Source organism: Passer domesticus, chromosome 3, assembly GCF_036417665.1.
Source record: "Passer domesticus isolate bPasDom1 chromosome 3, bPasDom1.hap1, whole genome shotgun sequence".
Lineage (NCBI taxonomy): Eukaryota > Metazoa > Chordata > Aves > Passeriformes > Passeridae > Passer > Passer domesticus.
This window is the reverse complement of record NC_087476.1, coordinates 56,118,003-56,140,388: the sequence shown is the minus strand read 5'-3', so window position 1 is coordinate 56,140,388 and position 22,386 is coordinate 56,118,003. Positions and strand designations below refer to the sequence as shown.

The 22,386-nt window shown below is 40.1% G+C and overlaps 1 protein-coding gene across 7 annotated transcripts in view; it reads right to left on the bottom strand.

Annotated features, from left to right (window-relative positions):
* The window catches only part of EYA4 (EYA transcriptional coactivator and phosphatase 4), a 140,334-nt gene extending 118,345 nt beyond the window's left edge, over positions 1–21,989 (bottom strand). For 4 of the 7 annotated variants that reach the window (XM_064413223.1, XM_064413227.1, XM_064413228.1 and 1 more), the window contains exons 1-2: positions 21,670–21,988; positions 4,043–4,144 (exon numbers count right to left, since the gene is read on the bottom strand). In XM_064413223.1, coding sequence (XP_064269293.1) covers positions 4,043–4,075 — 33 coding nt within the window. In that variant the 5' untranslated portion in view covers positions 4,076–4,144; positions 21,670–21,988. Of the gene's footprint in view, positions 1–4,042; positions 4,145–19,848; positions 20,025–21,669 lie in introns of those variants that run through there. The other 3 variants (XM_064413226.1, XM_064413225.1, XM_064413224.1) reach the window with 3 other exon arrangements.
* Between the last annotated feature and the right edge of the window lie 397 nt (positions 21,990–22,386).

Below are 22,386 nucleotides of genomic sequence, written 5' to 3'. Positions count from 1 at the left end.
CATTCAGGTTTAGCTTCACATCTGCTAGTGTCCTGTCCTACAGCACTGCAATCTATTGTTTAATTCTAGGTTAAAATGAAGTAATCTAAATATGCAGGCTGTTATATAAAAGGGCCAGGGGATGAAATTACACCAGTTTCTAATAAGGCCCTTTGAAACCCTAAACTAGCAAGTTAGCAGCCAAATTGTTCTTCTTCTACTAATACAGACTGAACAGAAAGTGATGACTAAAAGAGACAAAATAAAGAATGCAAACCTGTAGTTCTCAAGATCCTAAGTGTGCCTGCTATACTGAAGCACAGCAGAAGACTATTAAGGTGCTAAAAAGTTATAGTTTTATTTATCATTTCCAAGACCAATCTTGAAAACTTTTGTCTCCTTATTGCTAGACTCTTCATGAATACAAGATCTGTAAAATTTCCTTCTCTTATATTTCAAAACAAATAGAACTTATAATATCTGTCCATGTAAGACCAATTGATGTTGTTTTAAGTATTCTTTCACTTGGTAAGTAGTAGCCTGCACCTGGTGACAAACCTCACACCAGAAAATGAAAAGCACCACTTGGTTATTTTCTTCCATCTGTGCAATACCTGTCTTACTATTTTCCTCTTTTTCACTCAGAATACTATCAAGGAAGCCTTCCCCTAAATTAAAAGAAAATCCCATGCATGGATGCACAAATATATTCTGTGTCTGAATTGGAAAGGAAAAGAGAATTGTGAGCTTTTTTGGACACACACCCACCCTAGAAAGTACAGCAGCATGCTAGGCCTCATCCCAGACTGCTCCATGCCAGCTGCAAGGATCCACTGGATCTCAGCTGCACCTGATGGATCCCAGATCACCTCTGCATCAGCTAGTAAATTGCATCATTTTCCTGCTGGTCTTCAGAACAGAGCTATTCACCTATTCAGCTGTGAGCAGAGACAGGAAAGCCAAAGTCCAATAAGCTCTATTCTGATTCTGACTCATTTTCTTGCTGAATGATCTTGATTAAGTCTTGATTCCCTCACCTCTGCCAACCAGGACATGGCAAAGGAAAGGGGGCACAAGAGGTCTCCCAATACAGAGGCTTTACAGGACAATTAGGCAAGTAGACTGACTTCTGATCAAAAACAGGAAAATCAAATAAATTACTGACATCGTGTGTATGTATGAATATATATATTACATCTAATCAAGCTGGCATCTCAGAAAACAGCAGCTGCTCAATTCAGTCAAACACAACACTTCAGAGGCTCTGAGAACAAGGGAGCACAGATTTCTGAAGCAGTGTGTGGTCATGCAGTCATTGCACTGAGACAAAAGGGGAAGAATTTATTTCCCATGTGGCAACAGGGATGCTGTGGAATTCCTCTTAGGTATGATGATATAAGTTTCACCTAACTGATATACTTTCAGGATAGGAATCACAGAACCAAACATTTCTTATTGGGGTATTTTTTGAGTTAAAATAATTATAGCGATCTAAAACTTACAGACAAAATGGTCAGAATAAAAGCTACACTATAGTACATCATGCTTCAGGAGGATGATCTACTCTCAAAGTTAGAATAATTTCCTTTCTTTAAATAAAAACCTGAAAATTATTCTTGTTCACTCTATCAAGGAACTGTGCCTGTCTTCTTTTCCCAAGGATGAAAGATTCTTTAACAGAATTCCCAGGGAAATTAATTCAATAAAGGAATCTTTCTCTACAGAAAACTCAAACACACCACGCAAAAGCAAACACCTTCTAACCCATCTCAGCTGCAGAGGAAGGCAGTCTTTAAAGTAACCAAGGACTAGACTGTTCAAAGCCTAGGTATCAGCACAGGTTTGAACACAGGTCTCACACTCACGCCTATTCACACAATCTAATACACATGCAACAGAGGCTAGATCCTTATGCTCCATGGATTTTCATGATCTAAATATTATTCATTTAACTCTCAAAAGAAATTTTGAGGCTGGAGTGAAGTACTTATGCTCCCTGAACACATAAAGAATTAGAAATCCTGCCTGATGGGCAGAAACTGCCCAGAGCCAACCAGTATAAAACACATTAACCAGTACAAAAGAGCACAGCTGCACTTCAAGCAGATACATCTGATACCTTCTTAGAGTTTAAACCACCAAAGCCTCCTGCTTCCTGGGATCTCTAGCCCACAGACATGCCCTGTGCCTTTTAATGAGCTAAGCCAGAGATGCTATTTTCTTTTTTGAAAATTGGCTAAGAGAGGAGGTTAACCATGATGTAACAGTGAAATGGCTTTTGAAGTTGGGAAATGAACGCTTAGTGCCTGCTCTAGGCAGACAAGCTGCACACAATTCCCAGGATTGTGCCCAGGCTCTAGGTGAGATTTTAGTCTCAGTGCCCACCTGGATACAGGGAACAATGAAATGGCTCTGCCACACATCACCTTCAAGTTCTGACACTGTTAGTGAAGAGTAAGAAGAATAAACTTGTCTTGAATCATGACTTTCTATGACACTAGCATAAACACAAAAAATCCTACCTTCATATGCAACACAGAACAGATTTCACCTCAATTTGCAATCTGCAGACCATTTTCACATGTAGCATAAAGCTATGCAGGGATTACGAGAAATACTAGAGAGATTATACTATGATGGGATAGTAAAATTGCTTTTAAAATATGAATTTATCAGGCATCCAGTGTTGCAAAAACATTTTAACTACTATGGAAAGATGTTTTTGCAGTAAGCTAAACTGGCTCATCTACCTCCTATTAATAACCACACTATGAATACTCCACAGAAAAAGTGTTTCATAGACTGACTGTAAGAGATGAACTTCTGCCTAATCTTTTATGACCTTTATAAAACTTTATTAAATTATGAAGCCATGTAGCTTTTACAGGCTCTAAAGTTTTGCTTGGGAACACTTTAAATACATAAATGTGCGCAGCTGTCCCAAGTAGTGCCACCATGGGGACTTAAGACACTGTTAAGACTTTCCAGTCCTGTACCATTTAAAATCAGTAATAAAACTCTAGTCCAAGATAAAGTCTCAGATAGGAGCTACCCAGCCAGGAGCAAAGTACTGCTTATTAAAGAAAATTACTGACATTTTAGAAACACTGCAACTCTTCCCACTTACTTGCACTTTTGTTACCATAAAAGTCTCTAAAAACATTATATATATATATATATATACATACAAACAGGTTTATTGAAGGAGGTCTGTGGATAACCTCCTTCAGCATGTCAAAAATAGAAATACTAAATCCCTTTGTTCATCTTTAGTACACTAAGTCCAAGCTGAGAATTGTAGGGATCATGGTACTGGCAAAATGTGTCCCTGTTGTAAGCAGTAAGAAACAGCAGAAAATTAAGATGCTAAAAAGCCCAATACACTGGATGGCAAGCCCAGATAGTTTTGAATTTGCTCAGAGCCTGCTGTCTCCTCAGAACTGCAGTCTGATGGTGAGGAGATCTGAAGATGATATCCTTAAAGGCAACGAAAAATAAGAAAGAAAAATGAGAAGAAATGTCCACCTCATTTTTCCCAGAAATGTCATCAGTGAAAAGAAGAATCTGTCTCTGACATGGGACAGGGGAACAGACTACCAATTCTCACAATCCCCTTGAAATCCAAGAGAATCCTGAAAAAATGTCAACTGTATATCATCTGCCACAGTCTGACCATTTGAAATATTTTGTTTCTGGTTTTTGTAACCCTTGAATTGGAAAAACTGACGGACCACCATGGAGATACATTTTAATGCAATTATTTGAACAAGGCATATCACTGTGCATGTTTACAACATTTTATTCTTCCAATGCAGCTTAATTATATCCCTCCAGCAATTGTAGTTCCGCAAAATCTTACATAACAAAGATCTTGTTCCTTTCAACGGGGAAAAAATATTAAAACCACTCATTTAATGTACAAACTAAAAGGTTTAAAACAAGGAGCTTGGAAGAATTCCCCAGCTCTTACTATAATTTTCAAATCCAAAGTAAAATCTTTTCACACAACTTGGCTGAACAGAGTTCAATTTATTCCATTAAATTTAGCAACATTCGTACTTACTGACTGTTCACTTAGATCCTGAGAGTCTTCCATTGAGGTTATTCACCTTTCTTTTCCTCCACAAGCAGAAATTATCTTCCTTTCAATTTACAGCTCAGTGGTCTAAATTAAAAGAGAAGATTAAAAAATGACATGTTAGTCTGTGTCCTCACTTCTAAGATAAATCTGCAATAAACAAACACCCTGACTGAGGTTGCAGTTTCACTAAAATCTGAAGCAAAGTTCTCAAATGAAGACTATTTTCTTGTAAAGTGCTTCAATACTTTCAGTATTATTTTGGCAACTATCGAAAATATACCAACAGAAACAGGGACTTTTCTTTGTCTCCTTCAAGAGAAAAAATAGCTCTGAAAACAAACCAATAAAGAAGCTAAAATGTTGAATACAGGCAGCTGTTTAAGTAGTCAACAAATGATAACCCCTTGAGAGAACATCTTATAAAGACAGTTATTGAACAGAACTGCTTAATACACATTTAATGATAACCTCTTAGCCATTAAGTGTCTGGCATAAAAATAGGTTATTATGCAATTATCAGCATGAAGTCTCCCCTCTAAGGTTCATTAAATTCCTTTAGGATTAAATTAAATACACAAAGTGGTTTATAACAAGCGGCTCCCTACAAAGTGCTAAATGACAGACATTATCTTAATTATCTGCTATGTCTATACCTTCTCTAATAGGGTGAATCATTCTCATGAAATATGGAGATCTTCAATAGGAAAATTCTATTTTCCAGGAGCTCTGCCTGTGAATGATCATGGTAACCCTAACTATAAAGCCACACAATTATATTACAATCTGCATTCTCAGAAAAGATTCATTTTGAAGTTATGCGAATTTGCATAACTTAGAACAAAAAAAAAAGTGGCATGGATATTTCATATATGGAATAATATTATTAAGCAAAGCTCATGTTACATTAAAAAATCCAACAATATGTAAACACATACGTTAAGGAACCCAAACATCCTGGATTTGCTTATCAATATTACCTACATTTGTTTATCAAGAAGGCATCACAAGGAATAACCTGGGACTATGCTCAATAATATAACCATATTATGGATCTCTGTTTTAAATTCTGACCAGCAAGCACTAATAAATGCAACAAGGGTAAAAAATGTACAGCTGGATTGACACTTGCAGAATATTTGAAAGGAACCAGAGTCATGGAACCTATGTGGAACAAGCCATGGCACCCACATATTCTCACCCACTGCCCTGTATAGCCCCATGAATACACCTCTCTAAATCTCAAGTGCCACTTACTTGCCATACCTCCACTTATTCCCCAAAATGTCACTCTCAAACATTCATTTTGTTTTGCATTGGATATTTTCTAGAACACACACAAATGCATCACCCCAGTCTACTTTGCTTTCAAGTTTCACCTGGATTTTTCCTGCCACCAAATGACATCCTCTTGTCTTTCTTCCCTCTTCCCTAAGTTTCAAAATTATTTTCATTCACATTTCACCAATTTTTGCCATGATGTTACATAAGGAAAAGACAAATTTCAAGGAAACCATGTTACATGTATTTCACCATATCATGCAGCTGAAAATAATTTATGCTTTTCAAAATGTTTTTAGTCTCCTCTCAATTTCATTGATATCTTTCCCCACAATGCGTTCACCAAAACTGTAATCACTTCCCAATGATTTTCTGGTCAATGTGGAGCCCACAATCCTCTATTTGTAAATATCTTCTCTTTGTTCAATGAAGCTAAAAGAGGAGGCTTCTTTAAAACACACACTACAGGCAATTTTCAGAAAGGAGAATGCCATTAACAATGGATATTTTAAAAGAAAGCAGCTCTGCATGGCATTGCCTGCAGCAGTCCCAACCAAAGGAGGCAACTGCAAACACAGAGATGATTCTGACTAAAATGAAAATATTCCATTAGTAACTTAACATCTGCTTTGATTTAATTAAAAGTTTGTAGTATGTTCATGTTATTTCACTGGTAAGATTACTCTCAGAAAAAAATGATCAAAATAAAAAATTTTTGGGACATTATTTTAGTAGTTTCTAGGTATACTGACTAAAAAGTCAGTACCTGGCTTGCATTCAAACAGCAAATGCTCTAATTCTGTCAGTCAGTCACTGAAGGTGGCAAATACTTCACTTTCTGTATAAAACTCAATGATAACTCAACTACAGAGCTACACCAGCACATACAGACCTGTATTTCTTTCCCTATTGATGGATGCTTAATCAAAGCACTCTGAGATCAACCAACGGATGTCACATTTTTCCAAAAACAAGTGTATCAAAATTTTAAATCCATCCCGATGACACAAATCCAACAGGAGTTTTACTAAGAACTGACAATGATTCACCCACAGTATGTGTTGTGTCCCAAAATTCAGGTGGGTGTATTCACTGGAATACATCATCAAATAAGCCACTTGTATCAGTCGCCTTCTAAAAAAGACTAACTTTCATGAATTTTCAAAGTTACTTTACTGAATTGCAAGACAAAGACAAGCTTCTTTAGATCTCTGTAGAAATACAAAATATGTTTAATACATCATTTGCACGAACGTGCTAAATTATACGTTTCCATGGCACTGCTGTTCATCTTTACACTGCCTCAAAATTCAGAAGTTCTTACTGGAAATGGAGCTTTTTGAAATAAAATTCAGAAATAATATTTTATCAGTATTATTCTACCTATCAACAGCTAAATTCTGCTTCATTCTGAGCCCATTTAAAGCGGCTGATTATAACCAACTGCTAACACAAAGATTTTTATAATGGCAGTTATGCCAATTGCACTTAGACCAAATCCTTTAGGGTTTAGTTTTATAAATTTGTAAAAGGGGAGAAAAACCATTAGAGAAGTCAGTGATTTAAATAAGACCAACATTACTCCCTAATAAAGATATAAAATTAAAGGATAATAGTAACCTCGTGCTGTTTTATGAGGCAATAATCCAGTTACCAATTCAACCTTGTAGTTTATTCCATCAAGAGAACCAGATTAAAAACAGAGGGAGGGAGGGCACTTTTATCCCTATTATATTGCAAGTGTTTCTAACTGGGTTTAAATATTTTTAAAACTGTTGTTAAAAGTCTTAAACTCAAAGACAAGCCAGAATGAAGAAAAGTGCCTGTTTCTCCTCTTTATCCACTCCTTGCAGATGTGGCTTTAAAACTGATGAAGTGTTTTATGCTCCCAGATAAAAATTTTACCTTTCTAAGAAATGTCTTAATTAGGAGGATTCCTGACTTTCCTCATCAACAAATGCACTTAAATCTAATTTTTTATTTATTTGTTTTTATCTGGGGGAATAAAACACTTCATCAAATTTAAACTGCAACTTCCAGGACTTGACCATGAGGAGAAACATGTGTTTCCTTCCAGAGATACACCCATAAGTTAAAGAAAATAAACTACTTGTGGATCTGCTGCACACTGCTTTATAAATGACTGAAAATGTAATGCAATTTCATTTTCTATGGGATGTCTTCTATGATCCTGCGCTGCAACTTCTACAAGCTCAAGACAGAATGTAAAGCTTGCGGACCCACAGGTAAAAACCAGCCTTAAAGCACGTGACATTTCCCAAGAGTATCTCAGAGACTGCTTCAGGCCCTCCAGTTGACCAGACAAGGATGTGGATCTCCATCATCTGGAAGCAGAGTTTGGCCATCAGACAAAAAAATCTCCCCATTTCACTTCAACAAAAAAACCTGGGAAGAAAGTCCTCTCTTTGGCCACTAGGAATTGGTCTTCTGAAATGAAATTCAGGGGCAGGGGGAGCATTATCCTCAGTTTCTACCACATTTTTTTTTCACATTATAATCTTCTTGGGCACATTTTCACACTCATTTTATTCTGTTTTATGTAAAGAACACCTACTTCTACTGAGATTATATCACATGATGCTCCCTAGCTCTTCTGAGCTTGTATCATGTGATGGTCTGGCAATATAGTTCAGAAAGTTCATAATCCCAGAAAAATAGGCTATACTGTTTTACACATTTTGAAATGTGTTGGTAATAAGCCTAGCAGAAGGATGCTGCTGTGGTTTACACAATTCATTCAGCCATGAAAAAGAACTCATTTCTGTCACAGACACAGGCTGGGAATCAAGATGTTAAGAGAGCAGTGGCTACAAATAGAGCAATTTCTCATTTTCTAGTGCTCCACTTCAGAAACCTGTGATAGTACTAGTACCTAGTGCTGATAGCTGCCACTGAATTAAAGCAGGATGTGAACCAGTAAGTGAGGATGGGTCCAGGGTCCAAACTCTCACAGTCTCTCAGGCCAGTCTCACTTTGTGTTTGCACCACTCCTACAGAACATCTGAACAGAATAAATCACATTCAAGACACTGTGAAAGATTGGGCAAGGCAGGTAATGAGAACATTGCTTTAGAATTTAGAACAAGAAACTAGTGCATGCACACTGCAATCTCATTAAATTAGATTATTTCATGCTATTTGTTTCCCATGAAACCCATTTCTTTGAAGGAACAGGGGAAAGGGAATGGGCAGTAACAAACAGGCCCTCCCTAATATTCAGTAATTTCCTACCTAAGAAAAAAACCTTCTGGTTGTCTGCATGCCTGTCTTATGTGGAAAAGATAAAATATAAATGTGAAAAAAATAAAATATACTTGATAAAATAAAGTATGTTGAAAAATATTTTGAAAAAGATAAAATATCATTTTAATTTCCTAAATTAAAAGGAAACAAAATGTTGATTTATTAGAACTTCAACTTTGTCTGCCAAACAAAGCCATCCTGAAAGTATGACCTTTTCAGGGACATGTATTCTTCCCTGAGGAAAACAGGCAGGTGAACAGAAATATATTCAGAATTTCTAAATTATTTTAATTCTCAAATTTTTTCTTCTCTTATTCCAGAAGGATTCTTGACGTAAGCAGAAATGGCTCAGGAATTTTGCATGTGTATTTAGGTTTTAGCTGAGGCCCTTTCCTTAGCTGTTGTCTACTATCTGGTATCAATATGAGTGAAATGATCCTCCTGAAAAACTCCTATTTCATTCTAGAAACAAATCTTGCTCCACAGACTAGAGAATTAATGAGAATATAATCTTTCCCTTCCTCTAATACTTTTTCCCTTCCTTGGGCCCTCCTCTTTAGAGGGTTAAATATGGCTGTGTTTGGATCAGTTTGATTTCAGTCCACTTTTAGCTTGCTGAGAATGACAATTTTACACTCAGAGAAGTTTTAGAGCATTCTGGAAGCCTTCGTAGCACATCCACTTCTCACTTCTATATTAGTGACTTCCAAAAAATGGATCTCCTTCCTCACCCAGAGCCCTTGGTATGCAGTGGAGAGGACAGCAAGCCATAACATCATGTACCACCAATTTTAGCTCCAGGCATTTCCAGCAAGCCCTGATGGAATGGAATAGTCTTCCCTGGGTTTTGTGTTCTGAAGAGCACCTGCCTACATCGATTTGCATTTGCAGATGCATTGCTTAAACAGAGAAGGCAGATTACACCTTATTCTGAATAATCTTAATTATGCTGGGATTTCACAGAAGAACTCATGCAACTTAACACAGATGAATACCCTTTTTTAGCCACATACACTGTTGTGAATGGGGAAGGAATACAGGAGGTATTTCTAGGATGAGCTGAAAAGCAAATGGACCCACCCAGCTGCTTTCTCTACAAATAGCCCTCATTTTCACAGTAAATACTTGGGTGACAGTGTATGGATCACTGTGCAGGGCACCCTTTAGGATCCATTCAGTGTCCTCATCCCAGCACATACCCAGCATGGACATGCATAAGAACGTGCATATGTTTAATCTGGGTATATGGTATACATCCTAATGTATATAGAAAGTGTGCTTCTGGAATTAATAAGCTTCAAGGTGCGATGTCATACATTACTAGATTTACAGTCTTGCTACAATCCCTGCTGGAGATGAAATAGTGTTTGTTCCTGCTAACACAACATTTATTTTCAGATCTTGGGTTAGGATGCATGTTAAGAACAGGCATGGGATCTTCAACATCCATCACACCTTTACAGTTCTGAGCTTGTCTAGTTTCCTTTTACCTTCTCCCTCTCCTGAAAAAAAAAAAATACAAATCGGTAACTGTGACATAATTTGTTATTTCCATCTTCCTTTCTGAGCATGTGAATTCATGCCAGACATTAAATACAGTAATCAAAACAGCCACAATTCATGCCACCAAACCACAATACACTGAAAACTCCTCAAAATTCAAATCAAATTTTTGACTTTCATGCAAGTCACTGTACATTTGTTAGACACAGTCTTGAAAACTCTGCATGGTCTTCAATGAATATTTGTATAATTGTTGTCAGTTTAATGTAATTTGTTTCCTCGAACTGATTTTGCTGAAGGGTGGCATTGCTTCTGTAGCATTTGTGGACATTTTATTAAAAAAAAATTAAGATGGTATTGCTACTCTACATCAGGTACTTCTGACTTAGAAACAAGTCACAGCACCACAAAACCACTTGGTATCAAAGCAGCCACCAAGACAAAAAAAGCAGAGCAACACAGACCATGACGTCCCTGCATCACTTAGGTATGTGAACCAGGTAAGAAACAGAAAGGGTCTGTGACAGATTCTACCATCATACAACAGCAAATAAAAAAGGGGAAAACAGCAAGACTTAAGCAGAAGACTTCCTGGCAAATGGCAAACAACTGCAAGCACTGGATCTCATTTACTTCAGTTTTGTAAAAGAACATGTTGGCGCAGCACTTGTCTTTTGCAGCTCTGGGTTCCAACTTTACAGGTACCCAAATATGACTAAAACTGATTCCCCTACTCTTCCTACCCCTCCCATCCCATACCTGTGTAATGAATAACTTTTTCAGTATATAGAATTTTAACCCCAACAATACCTCCCTTATCCTAGCAACATACAACACACTGTGAAATTACTAAGATAGAGACCAGAGCTACAAATCCACTGATGTTTGGGGGCTTCCCAGCTGTGAGAGACCGCTTCACTCATGTTTAGATAAGGCATGCAGCTACACAGACCTCATCTATCTCATTCCAAATTAATCAATTACAGAATTTTCCAGAGAGAAATGAATAAAACAAATGCTGATACTGTTTCTGGTCTCAATTTATAAGCAAATCTAATCTAGAATCCCACTGTGTTCCCCTAAAAATAAAGAGAAAAGGAAGGTGGTTCCCAGGGAAAAGAAACAAAACCCAAACAAGTTATGCAAAGATGCCTTTCAAATTTTCTAATTAAAATTTTTGTTTTATTTTCCTACCAGATGGCCATTTCAGTGTTTTAAACAACTAGATTTTTTTAGGGAAAAGGATTTTTGGTTTTACTACAGAGTATTTTGTTTAACTTCTGAGACAATTTTCTTCTCTTTTTTTGTAGGAAATAGCTGTGAACAAACCAAAGAAAACATTTCAATTATTTATAAACAAGCCATTGAAAACAGAAAGTCTATACTTGGTTAGCTAGAATATTTAAAGACACACTGTCAACTTGAAAATATTAATTATTTCTTATTCCCTCTCCCTAAAAACATGTCTAATTTACCTCTACACATAAAACCCTCAAAAACCTTGTAACACAAAATAAACATAAAATAACAATAAAGGTTATTTCTAAACTAGAAACAATTTACAAGAACCTAAAAATGAGCATATTCACAAGGTAAAAGCACACAGCAGTTTTATAAGGCTGAAAAACTTAATGCAAAGAATCCAGCCACATGGTATTCTGAAGGCTGTGACAGCATCCTACCTATTCATCCCACTTGCTTTAAAAATCATGCCACAGTTTGAAGGGTCTATGCAGCAGTATGAGGATGCAGTTACTGTAGAAGTTCAATCACTTGCCAGGCATACTAGAAACATCCTGATGAAGAAGGAAGTTTGCAGCATGCCCATCCTTTTTAGGTGTAAGTGTCATTGCTCAGCAGCTGCTATTCCTGTTACTGCCAAGTGTCTCACATGAAATTCTTGAATGGAACATTTGAAATGTCAGAAAGAAATACAAAGTAAACTGAAAAGAAGCCTGGGTACTTTGGTTCCACTTTGGTTCCAGTTTGGTAGAATAAATGAAGTGTTTTTTCTTAACTAAAATTGTCAGTAACTCCTAAATATTGCATTTTAGAAACTGTTATCTTTTCATTCTGTGAACAGTGGAAAACAAAAAGTGTGAATGCAGAACTGTCCCAGAATATGGAACTCCTTCTGGTGCCAGCATGCAGCTCTGGTGCTTTCTGACAGAACGGAATAATTATTACTCACCAAAACTAACACTGCTGCACCCCAGCCATCAAGTCAAACTGAAACCATCAGAACACAATGGCTGAAAGTAGAAAATTTTCTATGGACCACCTTTGTCCAACACAAAGAAAATGCAAAACCCCATACCAGATATCCTGTGTAATCTACATTTTTATGCTGCTGACCCTCACATGAGCTGTCTGCACTCATTTCGGCTCCTGGCCCATCAGCAGTCCCCATAGGTAACTGAAATGTTGTGACATCCGTGGAACAGCTTGCAATCCTACAGGCAAATCTCTTTTACTATGAGCCAGCAGTAAGTGTGCCACACAAAGTAATTGTAAAAAACAGGTATTCTCAGATTTTAACTAAAACAACTGCTTTGACAATGCGTCCTTTACTGCATTTCCTCATTTACATATTTATTAGCTGTGATCAAACTGTGTTACACATTCCTTTGGTCAACTAAAATTTGTTAATTCCCTGGAACAAACATCTTCCAATGTTTAATTATTCCATTGGTCTTAAATCTGAAACTTCCAATTTTTTAAAGCTTCCTTTCTAAAGCTAAGAAAGGGTACAGCTTCGCATTAGTAGCTGCACCCATACTACCTACACAGCTAATGTAACCCCTCTTACTTTGCAGAGTACTTAGTTTAAGTTACTACTCCTTTTTTTGGCTTCAATACCATCATAATTTTCTATGGCCTCCATTTGTTGTTTATTTGGTTTTTTTTTTTAAATACACTGCTGGCTTGTAGTGAAGTACATACTGTTTGCTTGCTCTCAGTTTGCTCAGTGAGCCAGACTATTCTCATCAATCTGCTCTCGTCATTATTTACCCATCCCTCGGTCTTTGTAGCCGCAGCACTTTAGGCATTACAATCTAACAACAGAAGTTTAAGGAAGTTTGTAAGAAGAAAAATATCTTTTATTATGTCAGCAATTGTTCTAATAAAGGGTATTACTTCTTGTAGAACTTACTAATCTTGGCGTCACTGGTAAAATAATAAATAGGTTTTGATTTGATGATTGCCCCCTGAAAAACCCTTTGTAATAGCACGCTTTTTAAAGACTCGTTAACAAGTAACTATTTGTGAAATCTATGCTTTAGTTTGCTGCTTAATCCATTTCATTTGTGCCAAGTTGATTTTGTATCCCTCAACTTTATTAATCAAAAAGTCATGTCAACTCAAGACAGACTTACAGAACTTTATTACATCACTACACTTATCTTTGGAAATCAAACTTGTACTCACATCAAAAATAATATCACTGGTTTGGCTTGCTTGAGTGTTCATAAACGCATGATGTGGTACAGTATGCATATTTCAGTGTTATACGGGAACAACATAAAAAAAGGCATTTGGAACGTGATAGCCTGTAAGTTAATACTTTGTGACAGTGGAGACTAATAAAAAATAGTTGCCATAAATTAAGCACTTGTCTACAGTGACAGCTATGTAGTGGCCACTTCTGAGAAATTATTGCACTTCTTTCCCCAGGAATAGTGATAAAAGAACGCAGCCTGTCACGAGCGCTGCAGCCCTTGGCAGTGACGTCCTACTTCTGGTGAAGTTATGCTCCGCCTGTTCCCTGCAAGCCCAGCTTTTGGACAGCAGTGCAAAGATCTGGAAAAGTTCTGTTGTCTGGTATCACGTCTGAACTTCCTTCAAGAAAATCACAGTTATCCCCTCCAAAGGCCCCAGTGCTTTCCCTATTGTTTTAACTTGCACTTGTATCTGCCAATTATTGGCAGCCACTTCGATTTTAGTCAAAAATCCCTGCATCAACACAACCTTTTGATTAAAGATCAAGGGATGATTTTTGTAGACAATGTTTTCACTCTGAAAAATTTCACCTCTCCCACAGACTTGACCCTGCACTTCAGTTAATAGAGGTGGCAGATTAGGTAACGGAGACTGTGGTTCTGCAGCTATTTCTGCAGCACCGCTGCCAGGCTCAGCAGCTCGGGTGCTGCCACTCATTCCGACCTTCGCCTCGCTGCCAGCACAGCTGTTTGTGAACCACAGCAAGAGTGGATCCAACTCAAACGAGTGGCCGGCAGAGGCGGGTTAAGGGGCTGCTTTAGAAGCACTGCCACCAAATGTGAAACCACGGCTTCACGCTTTTCCGTCCTCCACCGCAGGAAACAGATGGATGTAGGACTTCAGACAGGGTTAGCCACACATGAAGTTACTGCTATTGATGCTTGTATGAACCGATACCCCTAGATAATGATGTAAAAACAGAGCAAAATGCTGGATCTCTTCCTACAGACCTTGCAATCAAACTATTTCAAACTTAATCCCGATTTGACAGCATCTTGCAAGCTGTTGTTCCAATCCTGGACTTCCTTCAAAAAGCTGGGCAGTTTCACAACTACCAGGGAGCAAACTCTTCTATTTCATTTGTTTTATGCCAAACATCTGACTGCTCATCTAGCCCTTGGAGAAATCAGACTATCATTTTAGTCAGAAAATTGGAAAACAAGCTGAAACATAGCTAACTAGATACCAGAAATTACTAGGAAACACATCATCTAGCCATTTCAGCTGAAAGACCTCATGTTGCAGGTAACTCCCAGACATACCGCTGCACAGTATTCAGAGGGTACTTTGAACACAAAAAATTGCTTCTCTGAAGGTGAAATTAACTGAAAAAAATTAATTTTATCATTATATTAGATCCTTCTACCATGCCAGATTAGAATAAACATAAAAATAGGTGGCTGAGTGGAAAAGTAGTTTTGTCTTCCTATTTGGAAAACCTACCACAGTTTAAAGCTTGCCTAGGGGTACCAAGAAATGTTATTTTCAAGACCTTATCCCAGAATATAATCACTGCATTTGTAAAAACTTCTATATCATTCAGCCCTATTAGTTCTCAACTTCCCAGTTCTCTGTGCTAAGAGGACCAGAAGAGAAATGCTAGGTTGAGTCTGAGCTGCATTGCGAGAACTTGGCAAGGAAATGTGCATAAACTCCCTGAGCAGTGCCTGGTTTTGCGAGACCACGTCTATGCTGGGACACTCGGGAGAATTGGAAGAAAGACTTCATATGGAGCACGATGTCAGGATGCATAAACTGAAGTGTACAGAAGCTGGTTTAGCTGCTCCCTCAGGAGCAAGGTAAACTTCATATTCTGTGATGTTCTGGGAATATACTACAGTGAATAAAAAGAAACATCCAGATGGGATTTAATATGGACTTCATGCCTTTCATTGCCATTTCATTCATAGGCTTGGAATTCATGAAATGTCCTTGAACAAGCACAAGCTAATTACTCATTTCTTTGAGCAACAAAGTTTCCTTAATAGAATTTTAAAAAATACAGACAATTAGCAATATTTCTAAATGCATAATTTTCAAAAGTCCAGTTACTGTAAAAGGCATTTCTGTGGTCATGTATAAAATGCTACAAAAAAAGTTCGAACACAGGAGTATGCAAGTGCCTCAAAATGGAAGAAAAAATATATAATTTGGACACTTATACTTCACTCTCTTTTTTATTTTCCTAAGTATTGCAGGATCACTTCTCAGTGCATGTGATCTCACACACATAATGTATATTGCTATACCCCATGAGAAGAGGAGACTGAACTAAGAATAGAGGACTAGATACTCATCTGGCATAATGTGAGACCACTCCAGTAATTTCAGCATTCCTACTCCAATTTGCAACAGCTAAGGATCTGGCACAAAACATCAAGTTAAGTTTCCAATTACCTCATGCACCAGCATTGATTTCAATAGTTATATACACATAGAGGAGAATTATTTGAAAAATTGCAAACTCAGCTCTGTGTTTCTTTTACTTTTATGGTCTAAATCAGACCCTTCATGGTATTTTAATGTAGGTTTTTGTGGTTTAATTGTATATATGTCAAGAGCAGACTAGTTACTTGCTGATCTACCCAATTAAAAAAAAAAAAAAAGGCAGCAGTAATTTTTTTCACTGCTGAGAATGTGAGCTTATAGTGAGTCACATCACAATAATATTTCATTTTCATGCTGCCAAAAAATCTAGTGCATATTAACTAAATCACATAAGTAATAAGTTAACACCTATGCAAAAATCAGTCTTTGTGTGAATATTTTTCAGGTTGCCTTGGGAAGTCTTTTTTGTAATTTTCTGCTCCAAATTAGTCAAATTTTGTATAGCCCAGCACAACCCTAGTGCAAAGAGAGGATTCAGTTAGCTGAGGCAGACTGAGTTCTTCAGAGACAGCATTTAAATTGCATCCAACAGAACTGCCCTCCGCTGCAGTTCTACAGATAGCTGCTCAATGAAAAGTCACTGTAATAGTATTTAGGTCTAGGAAAAAGACATAGAAATTAATTTATGCATAGAAATCTTCCAAAATACTTCTTTTCAAATCCATGGTAATTGCAGCCTAACTCAAACTTTAGTGTCTACTACCCGAGCCTAACAGCCTAAAACCAAAAAAGTCTCACTGGCTTATGGAGTGAGAAGCTCCGAAGATAATCACTAGCCATTATAATCTTCCCTTGGAGAAATAAGGAAATTTTTAACAAATTGAAAATACAATGCTTAAACTTTAGTATTCCTCAGACAGCCATTAGCATTTGACATTTTGCTCAAAAGCCTAATGACTAGCCTATACAATCCTGTGACTGAGACTGCCCAGTGATACATTTCAATATGGGATAATCAATCATCAAAGTAATTTTCACTGTTTAACGTTAAAGCAAAAAGGCAGCCAGATATTCGACACATTTTTCAGGCTTAGAGATAAAAGGAAGAAAATTCTTTAACTTTTGCCTTTAAGGTCCTATACTACAGGCATCCCAAAAGCAATCCTTCTGGCAGCATTGCAAACTACAATGTAGACTAAAAATGTGAGTTTTACTGCCTTTTCAAATAGATTTTATTATTTATTTGACATGTGAGCACTCTTCTTATCTGAGCTTTTGCATTGCAAATTGCGTCCAAGTTCCTTTAACCACTTCTGATTTAATGACAGATTTAATAACACTGCAACACAGAAGTGTGGAATTGGCCAAAAATTATTTCATAAAAATCTGATTTCTGTACAGCAATGTCAAAAATGTCACCTAATACATACAAGTAAATCAGAAGCTTTTAATGTATATTGTAAAGCCTGAGTCTTTGATAGGTAAAACATTACTGACTTTTTAAAAGACCATAATTTATTTTTAATAACCATTTTTATTTAATTTTTCAAAGAGAAGCAGTTTATGCCTTCAGTAGAACCATGCCCTGAAATCTCAGGGGTGATAAAAAGGCCATGCCAAAGCTGAAAGGTTTCGAATATCAAACTATACTATTATGTCAGGGTCAGCAAGATCAATTAGCGCTTTTCAATGACAGAAAAAGGTTAAGTTGGACACACATTTACACAATATTTAAATCCAAAAAAAAGAAAAATAGCACTTATTAGGTGTACTTATAAACCTCTCCATCAATGACTGAATATCAACACTCTTCTTCCAGTTGCATATCATAAATGCCAGGGTTTTTTAACACAAAATGTCAGGAAGATTACAGATATATTAGACAGCAGAAATACTACTGGATTCTCATGTACAAAGAAAAAAGCAAAGACATCTGAGTGTTGCTGCTACCAGACTTGGTTTAGTGGTGAACTTCCAAAAAGCTTTAAAAATACTCCACCAACTTGACATATGTCTGTCAGTCTGATGTCCCTGTGTTTGCATTTTTCTGCAAACCTTGACAGTACCAAAAATGAAAGCTAGTGAGCAAATAAACCTATTCCTATGTTCAACTAAAAACCAAACCTAACCCCATCCCCCAATTGGAAAATACTGTAAATAATCTGTAAATACTGTAAATAGTCTCATCCAAAATCTGGGAAAAAAAAAACAAGTGCACGCCTTCTGCAACTAACAGCCAGAAACATGCACACCAGGAAGCGAGGAAACTTACGTTTCAGTTCTCAGTATCACAAGAATACTCACTGGAAGCACAGGTATGTTAGAAGTTAATTCGACACCTGTTAATTCAAGCATTGCCATCATAAATATAGCTTGAGCAAAGTAGCTGGTTATGATAGCAAATAAAGCCAGCATAAAATCACAATAAAAATCCACGAGATTAAAAAAAACCTAACGAAAAAGCACGCTGTGTTGAAATCAGTGATTTAGATTGGTATTGCACTGAGTAAAAGCAATGCAAGATTACTTCTTCTCAACGATATATTTCAAAATGTCTCTTTTTTAAGCCCGTTCCTTCAAGGAGCGATTTGAAATATTTACTACCAGACAGTACCTAATTTTAGGTTTTAAGTGCTTTAACAGCTCTATGAAATATGATCAGCAGCTGCAATATAGAAGTATGCTGAATAAACGCTCCTTATAAAAAGGGAGACCTGCTTTACCCTGAGTTAATAAAATCCCTACTTTCAAGAAGGAAAAAGATAACACAGAAAAAATGAATAGCTGTGTCCTAGAGCGTTTAACAGAAATTCCAGGAATTTCTTTTTTCTTTCTGTGGTAACTTTCGTATTTAAGAGAGCAAAATGCTGCTTAAATTTTAACAAGGGAGGATTGCACACAACATCGTCCAATGCCACCAGTTCATCAAGGAAACAGACAGGTACCTTTCCTTCCCCAAATGCCAATGTTTAACATTAATTCTAGGATTTGCATAAAGTTTAAAGAGTTGCATAAAGTTTAAAGAGTTAAACTTTAACACTTGCATCACATGCTAAAAATATGCCACATGATACTATCTATAGCTGTATTTCTACAGTTGCCTTGTTTGAAATATTTTAACTGGGAACTGCAACTAATTGAGAACCCACCAGTGCCTTACTCAATACATTGCTTGTTTAGGATTCATTTATTTCATTGACATTATCCATACAGAATGAATTTATACTGCAAAGTATTGTGAGGCCATTAATAAATACAAATCCAGCAAGAGTAACCTTGAACTAAATTTATTATCAGTACCACCATATACATGTAACAATTAATAACTGTATACAAATGATCTGAACGGAGATACAGAAAAGATTCGTCAACATACTCCACTTTCATTTCTATTAAATTTGATTGAAGGACATTTGGTAACATAAATACCACACTTCAAAAAAAAAAAAAAAAAGAAAAAAAAAATCAAAAAGAGCTGTTTCAGACATAGCCCATTAATGCTAGATGTCAAACAGAGAAAGAACCACCGGGAAGAGAGAGAAATGTCAGTCTGTATGGAAATTTTACTCACAGTCTGATATATATTGCAAGTATGCAAGCATTTGTTATTCGGCAGCATTTTCAGAAATGCCAGGGGAAGAGTCAAACCCACGGCAGTATTGCGAAACTTACTTTTGACTGTTAGGGAAATGAAACAAAGATACGGCATGAGCTTTATTGCAAAGTACATGCTTCTAACATCAAACTCCGAGGTCGGACCAGAAAATCTATTTGCCAAACAGAAAAGATGCCTTCTTTGTATAACTCCCTCTAAATCTAAACTGCTGATTGGTTTACCTTAGATACGCTTTCTAGTCTCCGCAAATGAAACACGCAAAACAAAACTCAGAAAACTGTAAAAACTGGTTCCTTACTGTTCTAGCATGACTTCACACTCAGACTGGAACCGGTCAAGTCGCTCCCTTGTCCGGTACAGCTCGAGTCGCAGGGTTTTTGTCAGTACCAGCTATTTCACACCGCCACGCGTGAGCCCAGCGCGTCCCTCCGTGCGCTCGGCTGCAAGCCCTGCCCGCGGCTACGGAGCGGCAGCACCGCGCCTGCTTGGCCCGGAGCGGCAGTTTCATAAATGTAAATGAAACTTTAGATGCCAACTACCGATTGGCAGCGGAGATGCCGTGGGATCCCGCTCTCCCTTCCCGGCGGAAGGCGCCGCGGGGCTGCTCCCCGGCCGGGCACGGCGCGGAGCCCCCGCGGCTCGGGAGAACCGCCGTGTGAAAGGCAGCTGGCGGCTCTCCGCGGGTATCTGACTTTGGAAGTGTCTGTAATGACAGCAGGAGAAGGAGATTAATGGCTAAGAGCCCAATGGTTTTGAACACGGAGAATCCTGTTACCTCCTCGAGGATCAAGTACGCGCACACACCCGCACACACACACACATCCACACACAAGGCTTACCCACGTGGAAACGCTTTCTAACCAAAACACAAGTCCCCGCATCGCCGGTGGAAAAGGCGGCGGGACCCCCGCGCCGGGGCTTCCCCGTGCCCCGTCCGCCGGCTCAGAGGAGACCGCGGCGGGGGCGGAGGCGCGGTGGGACGACCCGAAAATGCAACGTTTTGTCTTTAAACCACAAGAAAAACAAGACGGGGCGGGGGAGGGGAAGGGCAAGAGACATCCCCCCAGGGAGAGGAACAAAAACAACGGGCAGCGCTGTCTCCCGTCCCTTCGGACACTCGAAAAAGTGTCCGCCGGAGCCCCCGCGGCGGCTGCCGGCCGGGAGGCGGTGGGAAGCAGCGTGCCCCGTCCGCCGGCAGCCCGAGCGCGGCACGCCCGCAGCGCTCCGCCCCGGGGCAGGCGGGCAGCGGAGACCCCCGAGCGCTGCGGGCAGCGCGGGGCGGAGGGCGGGCGGCGGAGCCAGCGCCTCCTCTGCCGCTGCCGCCCGTGCCCCGCGTCCCGGCCGGGCCGCCTCGCCCCCGCGCTGCCCGGACCCTCGCTGCAGCAGCGGGGGTTTCGGAAAGGGACTGCCATCCCTACGTGTTTCCACGCGGACGCCGCCACCAGAAATGTTTCCTCACAGCCTCCGGTCAAGCCGCCGCTGGCCCCGCCGCCGGCCCTCGCAAGGGCAGGCTGTCAGCAGAGCGATTGGCGGCCGGCAGAGCTCCGTCGCCCACCCCAGGCGGGCCGGCAGCCCCGGCCGCTCGGGGGGCTCAGCCCGGGCCCCCCGTTTCCGCCGCACCGGGAGCGGGCGGGAGGCGCAAGCGGGGAACAATGCGACGGCAGCCTTCGCGGCTTGCTCCTGTCTTGGGGCTTACCCCAGCAGCCCCGGTAACACCCAGCCGAAGAGCGGCGAGGGCAAAACAGCAGGGAACATCACCTGGACTGAGGCAGAAAGTCAGGCTGGGCGTGGATAAAGTCGCCCCGTCCGCAGGGAAAACCAGTTTGGTTTTTTGCAATTAAACTCGCGCGGGGCCGGTGTAAAAGCTTGTCTCTGTCCCGCGATGGACGGCTCCGCTGCTCCTTCCCATCACATTTGCTTTACAGCAACTTTGTTTTTGTTGTTGTTGTTGCTGTCATCGAACCGACATGAAAACAGTGCTAAATAAACGCTAAATACAAGCAGACGCACACACCCCCTCCACGGACACATGCACATGCGATAGGGAACCCGTTTCCTCCACCTCCGAGCAGAAGGGGTGGGAGGGAGATGCGGGGACGGGGAAGTCACACGCACTCACCTCGCTGCCGGGATATGCCGCTACCTTTATTTTAGGGCCGCTCCTTATTTATTTATTCTCGTGTCTTCTCCGAGCCGAGGCTCCCCTTTTGCACTGTTCCTCTGGCCAAAACAGAACATCCCCCCTACAAGTCGTCCCCCCCACCCCTTTCTCCACACACAAATAAAGAGCAACTCGGAGCAAAACGGGAGGAGAAATTCGGGGCGGGAGCGGGGGGGAATAGATGGAGGAGGAGGCTGGTACGGGAGAAGCCAAACACTCCTCGCACTTCAGTGAGTGCAACTAGGTTGCCTCTCACGCACAGGAACGTAAAAAGTTTCCCTGGCAAGGGACGGGACTTCCCTAAGGAAAGGTAACCCCCTCCCGCCCTCCCGCCCAAAAAGGCCGTCCCGGGAGCGCGGAGGTAAGGGGCGAGGAGCCGGCAGCCGGCGCAGCCCCGGGGCGCCGCTCCGCACTTGTGCCGGGAGCTGCCGCAGGGCGCTCCCTGTGCCGGCCCCTGTCGGCACGGCAGCCCCGCTGCCCCGCTCAGCCCCGCTCAGCTCTGCCCTGCCCCGCGCTCGGAACACCGCGGCGGGCACGCACCGCCGGCTGACCCGGCCGCCAGACTATTCCAGTGTCCCTCCCGCGGTCCTCGGCCTCACTGCCCGGGGCCTGGACCTTCTGCCTTCGCTACTCCCTGACATCTGCAGTTAGTAGTGATGGGAGCAAAGGAGGGGG